At 47.2% G+C, this 14,700-nt stretch overlaps 1 protein-coding gene and 1 long non-coding RNA gene across 2 annotated transcripts in view; one reads left to right on the top strand and one right to left on the bottom strand.

Moving 5' to 3' along the window:
- The window catches only part of LOC133274927 (uncharacterized), a 133,373-nt gene that overhangs the window by 43,299 nt on the left and 75,374 nt on the right, over nt 1-14,700 (bottom strand). The gene's annotated exons all lie outside the window — the stretch shown is intronic.
- On the top strand, nt 11,873-13,238 carry XCR1 (X-C motif chemokine receptor 1). Its single transcript, XM_061465044.1, has one exon. The coding sequence runs from the start codon at nt 11,956-11,958 to the stop codon at nt 12,967-12,969; it is 1,014 nt and encodes a 337-aa protein (XP_061321028.1). The 5' UTR covers nt 11,873-11,955; the 3' UTR covers nt 12,970-13,238.

Below are 14,700 nucleotides of genomic sequence, written 5' to 3'. Positions count from 1 at the left end.
GGGGTTGCTGCACAAAGCACTGGGTGAAATGCTCCAGCGATCTTTCTTTCTGGCCTCATCCCTCTTCCCATCCCTGCTGCAGGTCATTTACACTGACTCGGTTTGATCTGAGCTCTTGTGGTGACTGTATTCCTGAGTCAAAGCTGCAGAGTGGGAACAGCAAACTTGGGAACGGGCACGCAGATGTGCTGCATTTACCCCAATGGAGAGGGCCTCGCTGATTTGCTCCTTGTTCTTAACCTTCAAGCAGAAACCCAAAGAGGTTTCAAAAAGCAGATGGTTCATACCTGAGGTTTCCACTTTGAGGCTTTCATTGTGCAACAGTGATTTGCTGAGGATAGCTTTTATTTTCCAATCTGCTCCAATCCTCAAGTCATGCCAGCAGGGATTGACTCCTGCGCCCTGTGCTCCTCATCCCTGCAGTGTTGGACTGGCACGAGACCTTCCATAGGGTCACATCTTTCAAAGTACTGCTCAAGAGGTCTGGGCAAACTCCCAAACACCATTCAGAGCCTCATGGCACCAGCCAGGCTCCCAGGACCCCTCCAAAACACTACCCCATAGGGAATCACCCTAAAGGAGAGGGGCTGCTTGGATGTGTGAGCCCTGGGTGCAGCTGGCCCTGTGTCAGCCACACTTTGTCAGGTCCTCATGGTGTCCTCTAAACAGGACATGAATCCACTCTGCCATCTTCAGCAGAGCAGGGGCTCAAATGGGGAAAGGTAATGTTTCAGCTAAGTCTGATGCTTGGTTTCATGATGACTTCAGTAAAAACGTGCAGGAAGCTACCAAAACCGTACCAGTCCCCGATGCAGGAACATGTGGTGATGCTTTGACTCAGTTTCTAGAATAGAAAAGTCTTTCAGGCAGCTTAAAAGCAGGTTTTAGAGAAACCTGTTCACAAATGGTTACACCAAATCTGATTGAAGTGGGGCTTATTAACTGAGCTTGCCTTGAGAGGAGTAAGGTATGAAGTTGATACAGCAATACATAAACAGATATAACCAGACTTGAACCGAACTGCGATGTCACTTGCATGATTTTAACCAGATCAGCTCATAACCACCCATTAAAGCGTCATAGCTTCTTATGGCAGCAACTCGAATCCCTGCCTTCAATACCCTGTGCTAAAGCAGCAAAGCGGGGTGTTGAGTGATGTCTGGTAAAGCGGGGCACTAACGTTAACCCTGCTTTCCTCACCAGTTTCAGCTGAACAACCTGACCTGCATGCAGGGTGCACGCATTTCATCCCTCCAGGGGGTGAAAAACCTGCCCAAGGGTCAGCACATACAATGCTGCATCCGTTCTCCTCCGATGGGGTATGAAAGCCCACAAGAGCCCGACCAGCTAAAACCCCACACAGGCACTTGGAACAAGAGTTGCAGGGGCTGTTCTGGTGGTGTTGTCTTCAAGCTGCGGCTTTGGTTTTGTCTGTCTGGAGCAGAAGTAGACCTGTTGCCTTGGCAGGGGGTTCTCAGGCTCACTTGTGCTCTGCCTCAGCTATACTGGGGTTGAGAAGCCTGGTTTTGCTAGGAGAGGTCCCTGCTTCCCTGCACTTAAGAGCTTTCCCAGCCTTGAAGTGGAAACATACTCAAAACTTCATTAAACCTGTTTTCTCCAAAGCATTCCTTTGTCATTAGAGGTAGAAAGATATTAACAAAATCAACCTAGCATGCAGGAAAACCACTTCCCATCTCAACCAGTCATATTTCATTTGCCAGTCAGCAGAAGATCTCTGCATTCAGCTGCAGAGCACTTCAGGAAAACCAGAAGAGTCAAACCTGCCATGTGCTGTGGGCCACAGCTAGAAGTTTGCCCTGCCTTTTTGCCTGTATTTAATTTTCTGAGCTTCCTTTATGTATCATAAGGATGCATTTCCAAGCCAGGGTGCAAACTTTGTCATTTTTCTCTGTCATTGTTAAAGAAAATATAGGCATTAAATCTTCAGCACAAAAGAACAGAGTTATACCCTGTTGCTCAGATACCTGAGGGACAGTCACATAAAATCCTAGATTAAGAACTGAAACAAAAATACCTCTATAGGTGTGATAGGACAAGGGGTGATGGGTTCAAACTGAAACAGGGGAAGCTCAGGTTGGAGATAAGGCAGAAGTTCTTCCTTGTGAGGGTGCTGAGGCGCTGGCACAGGGTGCCCAGAGAAGCTGTGGCTGCCCCATCCCTGGCAGCGTTCAAGGCCAGGTTGAACAGAGCCTTGGGTGACATGTTCTAGTGTGAGGTGTCCCTGCCTGTGGCAGGGGGCTGGAACTGGATGATGTTAAGGTCCTTTTCAACCCAAACCATTCTGTGATTCTATGATTCTATGAATTGAGATTTGAGACTTAGTTTCATAACCAGAGGCTCATAGAAAAGAAGACTTCATCAGTTCATCTTGTATCTCCTCCACTCGAACTCCAGTTGACTATAGCAGGGTTATTTCCTTGTTTATTACCTTAGAAGCATTGCTGCAGCCAAATGACCGTCCATACATGGTAGATACAGCACTAACCACTGCAGCTCTGACAAAATCCTGTCACCCCTTTTTGCTGGTTCCTGCATCACCTGCCTCATAGGGATATTTAGGAACAAGCATCATTGATGAGCAATGTGGATACACCCAGATGGAAGCCAAGATGGGGCAAAGTATCAGGGTGTCTTTGAGAAAGGGAACGTTGAAACCTAGATACTGTGTTACCACATTAGGCGGTTGTTATCAGATGAAGTGTGAACGTGGCTGCTGGTGGTGGAGCTGTGATGAAAGAACATGCTATCTTTTTATCTAAAATTGAAGCAAAACCGTAACACTTCCATGCATCAGACCTGGCCAGTTGGTGCCTCCTGTTTCAGACACCTTCTCTTTGGAAATCCCATGAGAAAGATGCTTCAGGAGGAGGTGCAGGCAGCAATTCTGCATTCCTCCCATCCAGGGGCAAGCCAAGGCACAAAGATGCATGGCCTGGGTAATGGAGTAAAGGCACCCTGCCTCTTACCAAAAGTCGACATGGGAAGTTTCAGCTTCTAAATGCAAGGCTTGCCCTTGTGGTTGTGGTTTAAAATGGTATTTGTACTTCCAAAACTGAGAAGAGCACCAGGCAATATGAGTGCTCTCCTGCCTTCCCCAGGAAACACTTTGGTCCCAAGCAAATGGATGTTTCTCTTGCTCTTTCACTAGGAACAAACCCCATGCATTTTTGTTTCAAGTGTACTTGAAATCCTCCCTTTGCTGCCAAGGTTTTAGTCCAGCTCCACAGAGTGAGCCATGAATTACCCATGTGGATGCTGCCAGTGCTCAGAGCCTCTCGTGTGCTTTCCAGGCCTGCTGAAGACCATGGGACCCAGAAACATCCAGCTTGGTGGCTTGAAGGCAGCAGGGAGGAAGGGGTGATGCAGCAAGAGGATGGCCAGTCCCAGGCTGGTGTGATGGAGCTTCAGATTGGGTGGGAGACCGAGTCCTGCAGAGGTTCATTGACAGTGACTGAGGGGAGTAGGGGCCAAAAGGAAGCTCTAACAGCATTGGTGAAGAGCACACCAGCAGCACCCCAGTGCCAGCAAACAGCACCAGGGGCCCGGGCTCACCTCCAGCCACATGTAAGACCTGATCAAACCTCTGCCTGTGATCTAATGCCAGTGTGGATATGGATGTATCTGCTTGCAGATGAGCTCAGCTAAGCCTGCCTTTGGAAGAGAGCAAAGGGGTCCTTTCCACGGGATGTCTTGAGCTGCTTGGGGGAAGGCAGGGGTTAACCCTATTAAAGCATGCCACCTATTGCTAACCCTCACCACTGCACCCGTCCAGCACCCTTCTTCCTTCTGCAGAGCCAGTGTAGGCAAGATGTGCTGGAGCTTTTGTCAAATCAGCTGGTCCTGCTGCAGAAACCAGGCAGAGCTCTTGCCTCACGAGTCTCCTTTCCTCCAGCTCTACTTAGAGATCTAAGAAAAGCAATAGTATCTGTGAATATGCAGGAAAACTCCCTTAAATACGTGCACACCTCATCCTCAAGCAGGACGGAAAAGGGCAGCGCTGCTGCTGAGGGGCATGGGCAGGGTGGGTTGTCACCAATCAAAGCAGACACCCCAATAACCCTTCTGGATATTAGGGTGTCTTCTATAACATGCATGTAAGAAACTGCATTATGCCTGAAGCCCAGGGAAGCACAGGGCTCCTAGTTCTTCCACTTGTAGAAGGAGCAACCTGGTCCAGTGGAAGGTGTCCCTGCCCATGGCAGCGGGTTGAAACCAGATGAGTTTTAAGATCCCTTCCAACCCAAACCAGTCTGAGAATCCATGATTCTGTAAGAGGTGCAGACAAACACAGAGGTACTGCTGTGGGGGTGTGTGTGTCTTAAGTTATATAGCAAAATCTAACAGCGTTGTCTTTGAGTTTTAAAGTCTTTAAGGTTTCCTTCAAGGAGCACAGGGGCACTTGAAACCCCTGTGCTCCTTGGGGCTGGGACCCCTTGGAGCTGCTCCTTTGCGCAGGGAGGGGGTATTTGGGATGACATCTGTCCCAGCTGTGAGGAATGGAGATGTGCTTCTTAATGTTACATCCTGCACGGATCCTTCATGCCATCCATGGCTCATCAGCCTGAATTCAATTCCACGTTACCATCCACAAAGGTATTTAAAATCTGTTTTAAGTAAGGAACAATTGGGAAGGAAAAGTGTCCTTTACACAAGCCTGGAGACTCATGCTCACAGCTCCTAAGCACATTACTGCCTTCAGCTTCTTGTTTCCTGCCCCTTAATTTGAGGGAAGGAATTGGCCATCCTTCCAAGCTCCCAAACTTCATTTTCCCTGAGAGAAGCAACAGTGGTTGTTTAACGTGGTTTGAGCACAACATCACTAGAGAAGAAGCATAACCCTCTGCCATGTGAATTGACCGGACAGATGGCCTGAGCGATTGGAGCTACCTTGGAGCTGACGTAGGAGCAGAACATGCCAACCCTTGTTGCATGACGCATTGGTTGCCCTCGTTACCCTTACCACAAGTCCACGCCAAAGGACAGATGGCCGGAGATGTGTTGAAATGCCTCAGGAACTGGAATATGAAGGTTTCGTCTCGCTTCACCCATGCTTCCCGCACAGAGCCCCTGATGTTACTTCCTGCTGTGGAATGTGGCCTAGAGCTGACTTGATGCTAAAGAACAGATTATCTGGGTGGGCTTGGTGCTTTTGGCCACCTGCTTGCTCATAGTTTGGTGCTGAAAGATGTGTGTGCAAACCGCACGGCACTGGCAGATGGAAATGTGCAGATGTCTTCTGGTTGTGTCAGGGTAAAGCGCTTTGTGCTGCCTCTAACAGCAGCAGTGGATCTTCAAGATCAGGAAATGAGCTCTGGGAATGTGAAAGCAAGCCAGGGCTAGCAGGAGCTTCAGAATTGCTGGGCTCAGTCTGAAGGTTTCAGCCAGCTGTATTTCAGCCCAAACCTTTGAAAGGAACAACTGGGCTCAAGGGGAGCCAAGGGAAAGGATTTCTGCTCTGAAAAGCCTATTGAAAGGGAAACATGCACTTTGACTGCCAGGAGATGGGTCTTGCCTGGCAGCATGGACCAAGAGCAGTCCAGTGACACCTGAATTGCAATCACCACAGATCAGCTTAGGAGGGCTGGACTCTTCATCCAGTACTGTAGTGACAGGACAAGGGGTGATGGGTTCAAACTGAAACAGGGCAAGTTCAGGTTAGATCTAAGGCAGAAGTTCTTCCCTGTGAGGGTGCTGAGGCGCTGGCACAGGGTGCCCAGAGAAGCTGTGGCTGCCCCATCCTTGGCAGTGTTCAAGGCCAGGTTGGACACGGGGGCTTGGAGCAACCTGGTCTGGTGTGAGGTGTCCCTGCCCATGGCACGGGGTTGGAACTGGATGATCTTACAGTTCTTTCCAACCCAAACCTGTCTGTGATCCTATGAAGCCATTGCTGCCAGTGTTGTTCTTAAGAACTGGGGGAAACATTTGAAGAGATGAGATCCCCTCTTCAGATGAAGCTTTTGCAAATGACCCTGATGGGGCTGTGCCTCTGGCACCAGGAGGAAGCGCTGGCATTTGGGGAAGTAGTGGCTACACCAGCACAAGAGTGTTTCTGGTTGCGGTCAGTCCGTTGTGGTGCAAGTTACGAATTGCCTCATTGCTAGCATAAACAGTGCTCTGAATGTAACCACAGCTTGGGGGTTTTAATGAAATGCGATTTATTTTGCTCTGTTTCATCAGTGCATCCACAGCGAGCTGGGAAACAGTGCCTCTCCCCTGTACCTGCTGTCACACCAGCACTGCCAGCAGCTTCCCTCTGGTTCAGCATCATTCCTGCAGCAACACTGGAAATCCCACCCCACATGTGGTACACAAGTTCTTTGCACGTATGGCTTATAACCCTCTTGAAAAAAGTGTTTAAAAATGGGGTGTGTATAGCAAAAATACACCAGCAGCAATGGAATTCTATAGAGAAATACATCCCTGGTCTGGAAGTTGCTCCTGAGCCATAAAAATGAGCTCATGAACTTCCTGCAGAGGCCGAAGCTTTGCTAAGCTTCAGAGGGAAGATAAGCAATTATTTTTCCCCAAAGTGGAATATGCTCCTTTGCCTTGATCACCCTCTTTATTTTGTGACTGAAAGAACTGGTGAAAGAACAGCATCAGCTCCTTTACACACATTTACTTAACAGACCCCTTCCACAGTCTTAACATTAGCTAATGAAATACATGGTGTAGTGTTTGCTGTGTTCTGTCAACGCCAGCCCCATTTTGCAGTATACCATGGGGGGATGCTTGTACATCGACACACAGAGAGCCAAAGCAGGCACAGGGCAACACTTTGTTGGCAGCAGAAACCTGCAAATCTGTTCTGCTTTAGTATTAAAAATAAGAAGCCAATTTGCTTGGCTTCCTACTAAGAACCAAAGAGATGTTCTTTTCACAGCTGAATAATGGAGCGTTTATGCTCTCCATGGAGCAGATGGAAAATTGATCTGTCACATCCCTGCTGTCTGGCCTATGAGAAATGCACTAGTGTTTGGTGCCTGGTAAGTGTTGCTATTATGACAAATCAGAATTACATGTCAGACACAGAGATCAATGCAATCTCTCTGCTTGCAGACAATACACTTAAAGTCTCACTTGTTTCTACCCTGTAGAAACAAATGGACAAGTTCCTCACTCAGAAAACCCCAGACAGCTCCAGTTTGCTGTTTCCTGCCAGAGGACTATTTCTTCTCATGCTCAGGGTGCTCACTTTTGCTCATCCCATCCCTTCATGAACTCCCAGGAAAACCATGGCCAGACTCTGCCCAGCAGGGGCTGGATGGATTGCTCGTTCCCCTTGCTCTTGGGCAGCATGGGGAATACCCTGAGCTATAAACACACTGGCTCAAAGCCTATTGCGGGCAACCACAGGCTGGTTAACTAACACCACTTCCATCAAAGCCTCTTTGGCCGACATTGCTCCTGCCTGAGTGCTTCATGGTTGGTTGCTGCCCAGCCACCAGCACCACATCCTTTCCTATCAGCTTTAGAGCCAGCAAAACTGGATCAAGTAGGCACAGGGTCATGGTTTCACCATCAGGTACCATGGTCCTGCAGGCTATATGCCCTCACCAGCAGGGTGGCAGGAGAGGGGTTACTGCAATGCCCCCAAAGGGAGTCCCCAAATGCCAGCACGTCCTGTTGATAATGTGTAACTCACAATGACAGTTTGGTTCGCTCTTATCCCTTCTGTCCAGAAGTGTGGTTTGGGATGGAAGGAAAGGTAGCAAAAGCAGAGTGTGAAGGCCAGGGTGTTATTTCCCCCCCCACAAAATACCTCCAGAAGAGAGGAACCTACAGTGAAACTGTGATAAAGGGCCCCGGGCATGTGCTGGCAGCTCTTCGGAAAGAAGAAGCTGGAGAGGGAGAGAAGAAGAAGAAGACACCATAACCTCTTCCTCATTGCAAAGACAGACTTGGCTGCTAATTTTACCACCAGGGCAACTCTGGATGAGGAGAAGGGCTGCTGCTTCAGCAGCTGCTGTGGCAGTGCTTCCAAAGAATATCATCCTTTGCATGGCAAGTGTCACACACATTAATTCTCTGTGTCTACACAGATAACATAACCTGGTCCTGCCTTGGCTGTAGTGGTACCTAGTATGCATATTTGATCTCCTATAGGTATTTCAGGAGCGGGGGCCAGGCTCTTAGTTTGAGATGTTTCTGCTTCCCTAGACTGAGGTTATCAAAGGGCTCAGGACTGAGGGCAGAGATCAGAGATCAGGGGGGAACTGGAGCTCAGCAAGGAGCTGAGTGCACCGTGTGTATTGGGAACCTGCCTTGGGAAACCCCTGGAGCACAAGTGGAAGCACTAGTCCCCAAAAAATGACACCAACTCAAGAGCAGGTTTTGCTTTAAAAGTACAGTAAGAGTTTTCTTGAGGAGCTGTGCTTCTTGGGGCTCTGCAAAACTGAATGGGGCAAAGAAAGTCCTGCTGACTTTTCACTTTACCCATGTACTGAAAGAGTCTGTTACCATGTGCAAAACTCCCCTAAGGCAGACAAAAAGTCGTTTCACCCCACACTGTCCATAATACTTCTGTGCTTTGGGCTAAGTCGACATCCTAATCATGACTTCCAGGACTTAGCTGTCCACCTCCTATATGTGACTCCAAGTGTGTGCTCTGAGATTGATACCAGTCATAGTTAGGGAAGGAGAAACATTCTTTAATGTGCTTTAACTTCTTTCAAATAAAAGGCTGTTCCATCAACCTGTTTGAAAAACTAAACCCCCTTCCTGCCAAAAAGAATCCCCATTTGGGGTTTTTCTTGCTAGCCCGAATTGGAACAGGAGATTGGTTGAGGAAGCAGCTACCAGGTAAATTCCAGGTTAGGGGAACAGAAACTTGGTTTTTGACCTTTGCTGCCTCCGTGCAACCTAAAGTGCAAATCAGACTCTGAGAAACCTGGAGAACAACCTGTGCTGCCCAGAGGAGCAACAGGAGTCTGAACACAGATGCTTTCAAGGTAGGTGCCATCAGTGCACGCCTCATGGTAGGGGGCTTGTCCATGCTAGATTCACTTCGTCCTTTCCAGTGAAGATGTGGTTAACCTCGGTTTGCCTGTGTAATTGACAGGAACCTTCCCAAAGCGAGCTCAGCTCCCACTGCAAGGGGATGAGGCTGGTGTAATACCCACTGAGGGTGATGCGGGTTCTGCCAGTGCCAACTTCTCCCTCCACTGACTGTAAAAGGAGCAGACAACTCTTCCCAGCCACTCTGTCCAATGCTCAGCATAAGGAAGAAAGGAGCTGACAAACATCGTGGACCGCCAGCTGACAGAGGAAGTCTAACTGAAAACCAGGAGTGAACTGGAGGCCCCTAATGATAACACTTCCCCATTTCTCTGTTAAAATCCCTTTTTTTTCCATGATCCAAGGCAAAGAACAACACTGCTAGAAAAAGACAGCTTCTGGAAAAGCTGTGGTTTCTGGCCGCGAATGCAATGAATGCTGAATGCCTTGCTGAGTGCTCTTCACAAGGACAGGGATGACTTTGAACTGTAGGATGTGCTTTTCTTCCGTTCCTATTTGTCCTGACAACAGAAATTGAGGTAATTCCCACCTTCCAGTCACCTTCTGCTCTCATTTGTATCATCATATATATAATGACAACACCTGTATGATTTGTACTTCATGTGTTACCGTAGCATCTTCGCCTGTTGATTCAATCCGATCAGGTTTTTGCCTCCTTTGCACGTTTCTTTGCTGAAAAATCCATGTACAGGAGTTCCTGTTTACAGAGCAGAAAAAGGTCAAATACAATAAAGAAAATATACAGGTTTAATCCCAGCAGTGCTTTACTGAATCTCAAGCAAGAAGGGAAAGATCCAGGTGCTTCAGTTTCCCACAAGGCTCCTTTATTAATCAGTGACCTGATGGAGGGCTTGTACAAACACAACATCAAAGCACATACTTAGTCCTGCTCCACCCAGGAGCAGGAGGCCCCAGGTGACATGGAAACAATGAGCCATCTCTGGGGGCAGGTGAGATCCTCCATCGAGATGCTATGGAGGAGTCATACCTTCAGCCTAAAATGAAAGGGGACATGATGGTGATCAAGACCTCAATCTAACCCATAGAGAATCTCAGACTGGTTTAGAATTGGAAAGGATCCAGTTCCAATCCCCTGCCACAGGCAGGGATGCCTAGCACTAGACCACATCTCCCAAGGCTCTGTCCAACCTGAACACTGCCAGGGATGGGGCAGCCACAGCTTCTCTGGGCACCCTGTGCCAGCGCCTCAGCACCCTCACAGGGAAGAACTTCTGCCTTAGATCTAACCTGAACTTCCCCTCTTTCAGTTTGAACCCATCACCCCTTGTCCTATCGCTGCAGCCCCTGAAGAAGAGTCCCTCTCTTAATCTCTATTAATCCACAGATATTAATCTCTATTAATCCATATATATCAATCCATATATCTCTGAAATACCATCTGTACCGCCAGTAAAACCAGAGGATGACTTCCTCGGCAGGTACTTGTCCTGCAAGCCTGAAGATGGCAGCATGGGACAGACTGAGGGCCACAAGCACCGTTTCCAGTTAGAGCTGCGACCGGTGACAAACGTGCCAGGGCCACTTGCTGTCACAGTGCTGAATCCCACACACACCTCACCTCCAAAACTGGATGACCACATCCCAGTGGATAGACGGTCCCTGGATTGTGCTGCCTGTGCGATGCTCTGGCTGACCTGAAGCACCTACCCCCACGGATGGCATTCAACGCTGGCAGCCAGCAGTGCTCCCTGGCAGCTTTCCTGCTGTAGACAACCCTCCCTTCATCCAAAGGTCTTCCAAAGGCAGTGTGTCTTTTCCTGGCTGTAGCAGGCAGGTTCTGCCTTCCCTGATCCAAAAAGGAAAACATCACCAGCACAATTTTGCCCTGAGTCTGGGAGATTCTTTCTTGCAACTGTACTGCCAAAGAAATCAGCGGCAGGTCCCTCACTGGCTTCAGTCAAATCAGTATCCAAACAGGGTGCTGTAGGTAAGCCTTCATCCAGGCTGTTACTTTAGACTTTGAACCACTGGCTGGAGCCATTATGCACTTTTCTATACCTATTTTTAGCTGACTTTCATGAAGAAATGCGGGTACTGTGACCATGTAACGTTTAGCTGATTGTATGTCATCTTCCAAGTCCCAGTAACTTTTAATACTGTTGGCAAGTTTCAAACCACCATCCAGTTGGGATTAAACTCCTGACTACAGACAGCTAGACAAGCAGAGGGCAGAACCCCACAGAAGAGGGCTGTGATGTGAGCTCTGCTCTTGCTGCACTCCTGAGAATCAATGCACCCTCGACCTTCACATTGTAGAAGCTCAATAACTAACAGTTGTCACCAACCATATTCATAGAATCCCAGACTGAAAGGACCTTAAAGCTCATCCAGTTCCAACCCCTTGCCATGGGCAGGGACACCTCACACTAGAGCAGGTTGCTCTAAGCCTCTGTGTCCAACCTGGCCTTGAACACTGCCAGGGATGGGGCAGCCCCAGCTTCTCTGGGCACCCTGTGCCAGCGCCTCAGCACCCTCACAGGGAAGAGCTTCTGCCTTAGATCTAACCTGAACTTCCCCTGTTTCAGTCTGAACCCATCACCCCTTGACCTATCGCTACAGTCCCTGATGAAGAGTCCCTCTCCAGCATCCCTGTTTGTTTTGTATTGATTTAGAAGCATCTTAGTTTCTGACTTCTTAAGTATTTAAGATCTCAACATTGCTTTGAGGGTAAATCTTCAGTACCCATCAATTCATTCTCTAGCCATAAGCAATGACTTCTTTCCCTCCCAAACCCAGGACAAACAAGGTAGTTTCACTGCTTCTTTTTGTCTCTTAAAACAGAAGGCTCCACAGCCGGAGTTTAGTTATTGGGTTGATTGTCGTAAGGATTTTGGGTTGATTGTTGCAGCTCTTCAAACTAGCTGCTGGAGAACAGTTCAAGAGTTGCAGAGGCAAATGGATGAATACTATTATACACCCAATTCAGGCGATAATTACTCCTATGAAGATGTTTTTAATGAAAGCAATGTCTGTGAAATGGGCAACTATTTTGTATTTTACACCCATCTCTCTACTGTCCTCTACACTCTGGCATTTATGCTCAGCCTGCTTGGAAACAGCCTCGTGTTATGGATCCTATTCAAATACGAAAACCTCACATCTTTAACGAACATCTTCATCATTAATCTCTCTGTCTCTGATTTAGCCTTCTCCTGCATGCTGCCTTTCTGGGCAGTGGACCAGTCCTTTGGGTGGATTTTCGGTGAGTTCCTCTGCAAGGCAGCAAATGCTGTTTTCTCCATTGGCTACTACAGCGGTGTTTTCTTTCTGACACTCATGACGATCCTGCGGTACTTGGCCGTAGCGAACCCACTTTCAACCTTGAGATCCCAGACGCAGTGCTGTGGGCTTCTGGTGAGCTTGGCTGTTTGGACTGGTAGTACATTAATCGTGGTTCCTGAGGTTATCCACACCACAGTGCAAGGAAACCTGGGGGACAAGATCTGTGATTATGATGATTGGAAATGGAAGAAGGTGGACATTTATCAAAGAAATATACTCTTCCTGCTTTCCCTTGGGGCTATTGTATTCTGTTACATCAAGATACTGATAATCCTGCTCAGATCAAGATCTCGCAGAAAGCACAGAACTGTGAAACTCATCCTCACCATTGTGTTGGCTTTTTTCCTGAGCTGGGCACCTTACAACATCCTCAGCTTTCTGACTACTTTTCCATCACCTACCTGTCAGTATGAAAAAGACTCCAACCTTGCCTTTTACATCAGCCGTAAAATCGCTTTCTTCCACTGCTGCCTCAACCCTGTGCTCTATGTCTTTGTTGGAGCCAAGTTCAAGAGGCATTTGTTCCGTTTATGCAGTCAGTATTCACCCTGTGGCCACAAACAAGTCTCCAGCCCCAGGGTCTTCTCCCAAGGCAAATTCCACTATGAAGATGTGTCCATCTACTGAAGCAAGACCTCACTCGTAACACTTACCCTGGATGAGCTTTCTGATTCTAAAAGCCATGGATAACCTCTAATTCTTAGAGGCACTTCCCTGAGAAAGACACATAAATTTACTCTTTGCAAACATGCCGTGTATGGAAAGTCACAACAAAATGTACTTGTGGTGGGATGGGGAACTGAGGATGCTGAGAAATCACTTCATTGACCTGTAAGTCTTATCTTTATGTTTTGTGCAGTGAGATGGGTTTTCTCCCATGTTTAGTTTCTTTTTAAAAGCAATATATTTTAAAAGAAATATATTCACCTTTTCTTTGGGAGCTAAAACATTGGGTTTTAATATAAGCAGTGCTGCATGTTGCTTTGTCACCTGACTTAGAATACATGGGCTGTATATAGCAATGGACACATGTATTTCTGTAGCCTTTATAGGATTTGCAGTGTTTACCAGTGCTGAACTCATTGGTTATCTCTTTTGGGGACTCTCAGGATTAACTGGCCTGACAACAGCGATAAGAACTCTAAGTCTTTGAAGTTCTCAGCACAAATGTTCTTTTATCTCTTGGTATATATATGTATATATATATAAGTAGATTAGTGTAAAAGTAGTCTTTCAGATCTAAAATGGGAAGTTTGGGAGAGCTCTAGAAGGAACACAAGCTCTTAAGCAGATACTTCACTAGGATAGTAGTTTTCCTCCTGTTACTTCAGGCACCTTCCAGCCTCTGAATATCCCTTCAGGAGGCTGCAGAGGATCAGCAGCCCATCCCCACAGCAGCACAGGAGCATATTTGCCTCCAAATGCTCTCTCCCTTTCTCCTTTTGCCATGGAGCTGAGAAGACTTAAACTTTCTAAGAAGCTTATAGCACAAGTCAGTCCTGGTATTCCATTACTACAAATATTGCCTAAAACTTAAAAAAAATTGAACAGGTTACTCATTAATCCCAAAGTGTTCAGACAAATGGAAAGGCAGAGGTTGCCATGTGTCTTGTGGTGAAGACCAGCCTTTGGCTCTCGTCACCTGATAAGAGACATTTGAAATGGATGTGGTTGTTTCTGTGCACTTCAAGAGACTTTGGACTAGAGACTCAATACCACCAATTATGAAGAGACAACCTACTGAAGGACTAATGAGTCCAAATTCTTCTTCTGCTAAGCCAGGACCCCCTCATGGGCACCAGCAAAGCTCTGCAAGAGGAAAATGCTATGATGAGGAGTGAAAGGTCTTATGCACCTACATCATTTCAACAAACTGTCCTTCAACTCCTGGCACTAGAGCTATACCACCCTGAAATCAATACATTTTACATGTCTCTAAAAACACCAGTCAAGAATTAACAGGAGCAATAAAATGAGAGATTGAAATATCTGCTCTGTGCAGGCTTGAACAGGTTATTTAGTTGTCTGTAGCTTGAGCATGTTTTGTTACAGTATGTCTGAGTGTGTAAAGGGAATACTTAATACTGCTCACTTGTACTGCTACCTACCATAACCAAAGTAACTCAGAATCTGGAGATTTCCCCTCCTGATCTAATAAAGTTGTACTAATAAACATTCAGGAATTCACTGTGACTATGGTTCTCTGCCTTTGATAACCACCTATTAAAGTTAAGGTATTTGAAGAAGTAATTGTGACTTTTCATAGGTTCATTTATCTTGGAAGAGTCCTCGAAGCTAAGGTGGAGGAGGATGCTCCCAGTTAGACAAGGCTGCCTGGGGCCTTGTCTGGTCAAACTC

Source organism: Pezoporus flaviventris, unplaced genomic scaffold, assembly GCF_033815535.1.
Source record: "Pezoporus flaviventris isolate CSIRO_AGI_PZ_B2104156 unplaced genomic scaffold, CSIRO_AGI_Pfla_v1 ptg000037l, whole genome shotgun sequence".
Taxonomy (NCBI): Eukaryota; Metazoa; Chordata; class Aves; order Psittaciformes; family Psittacidae; genus Pezoporus; species Pezoporus flaviventris.
The sequence above is the reverse complement of the archived record's forward strand: the minus strand, read 5'-3'. Positions and strand labels throughout refer to the sequence as shown.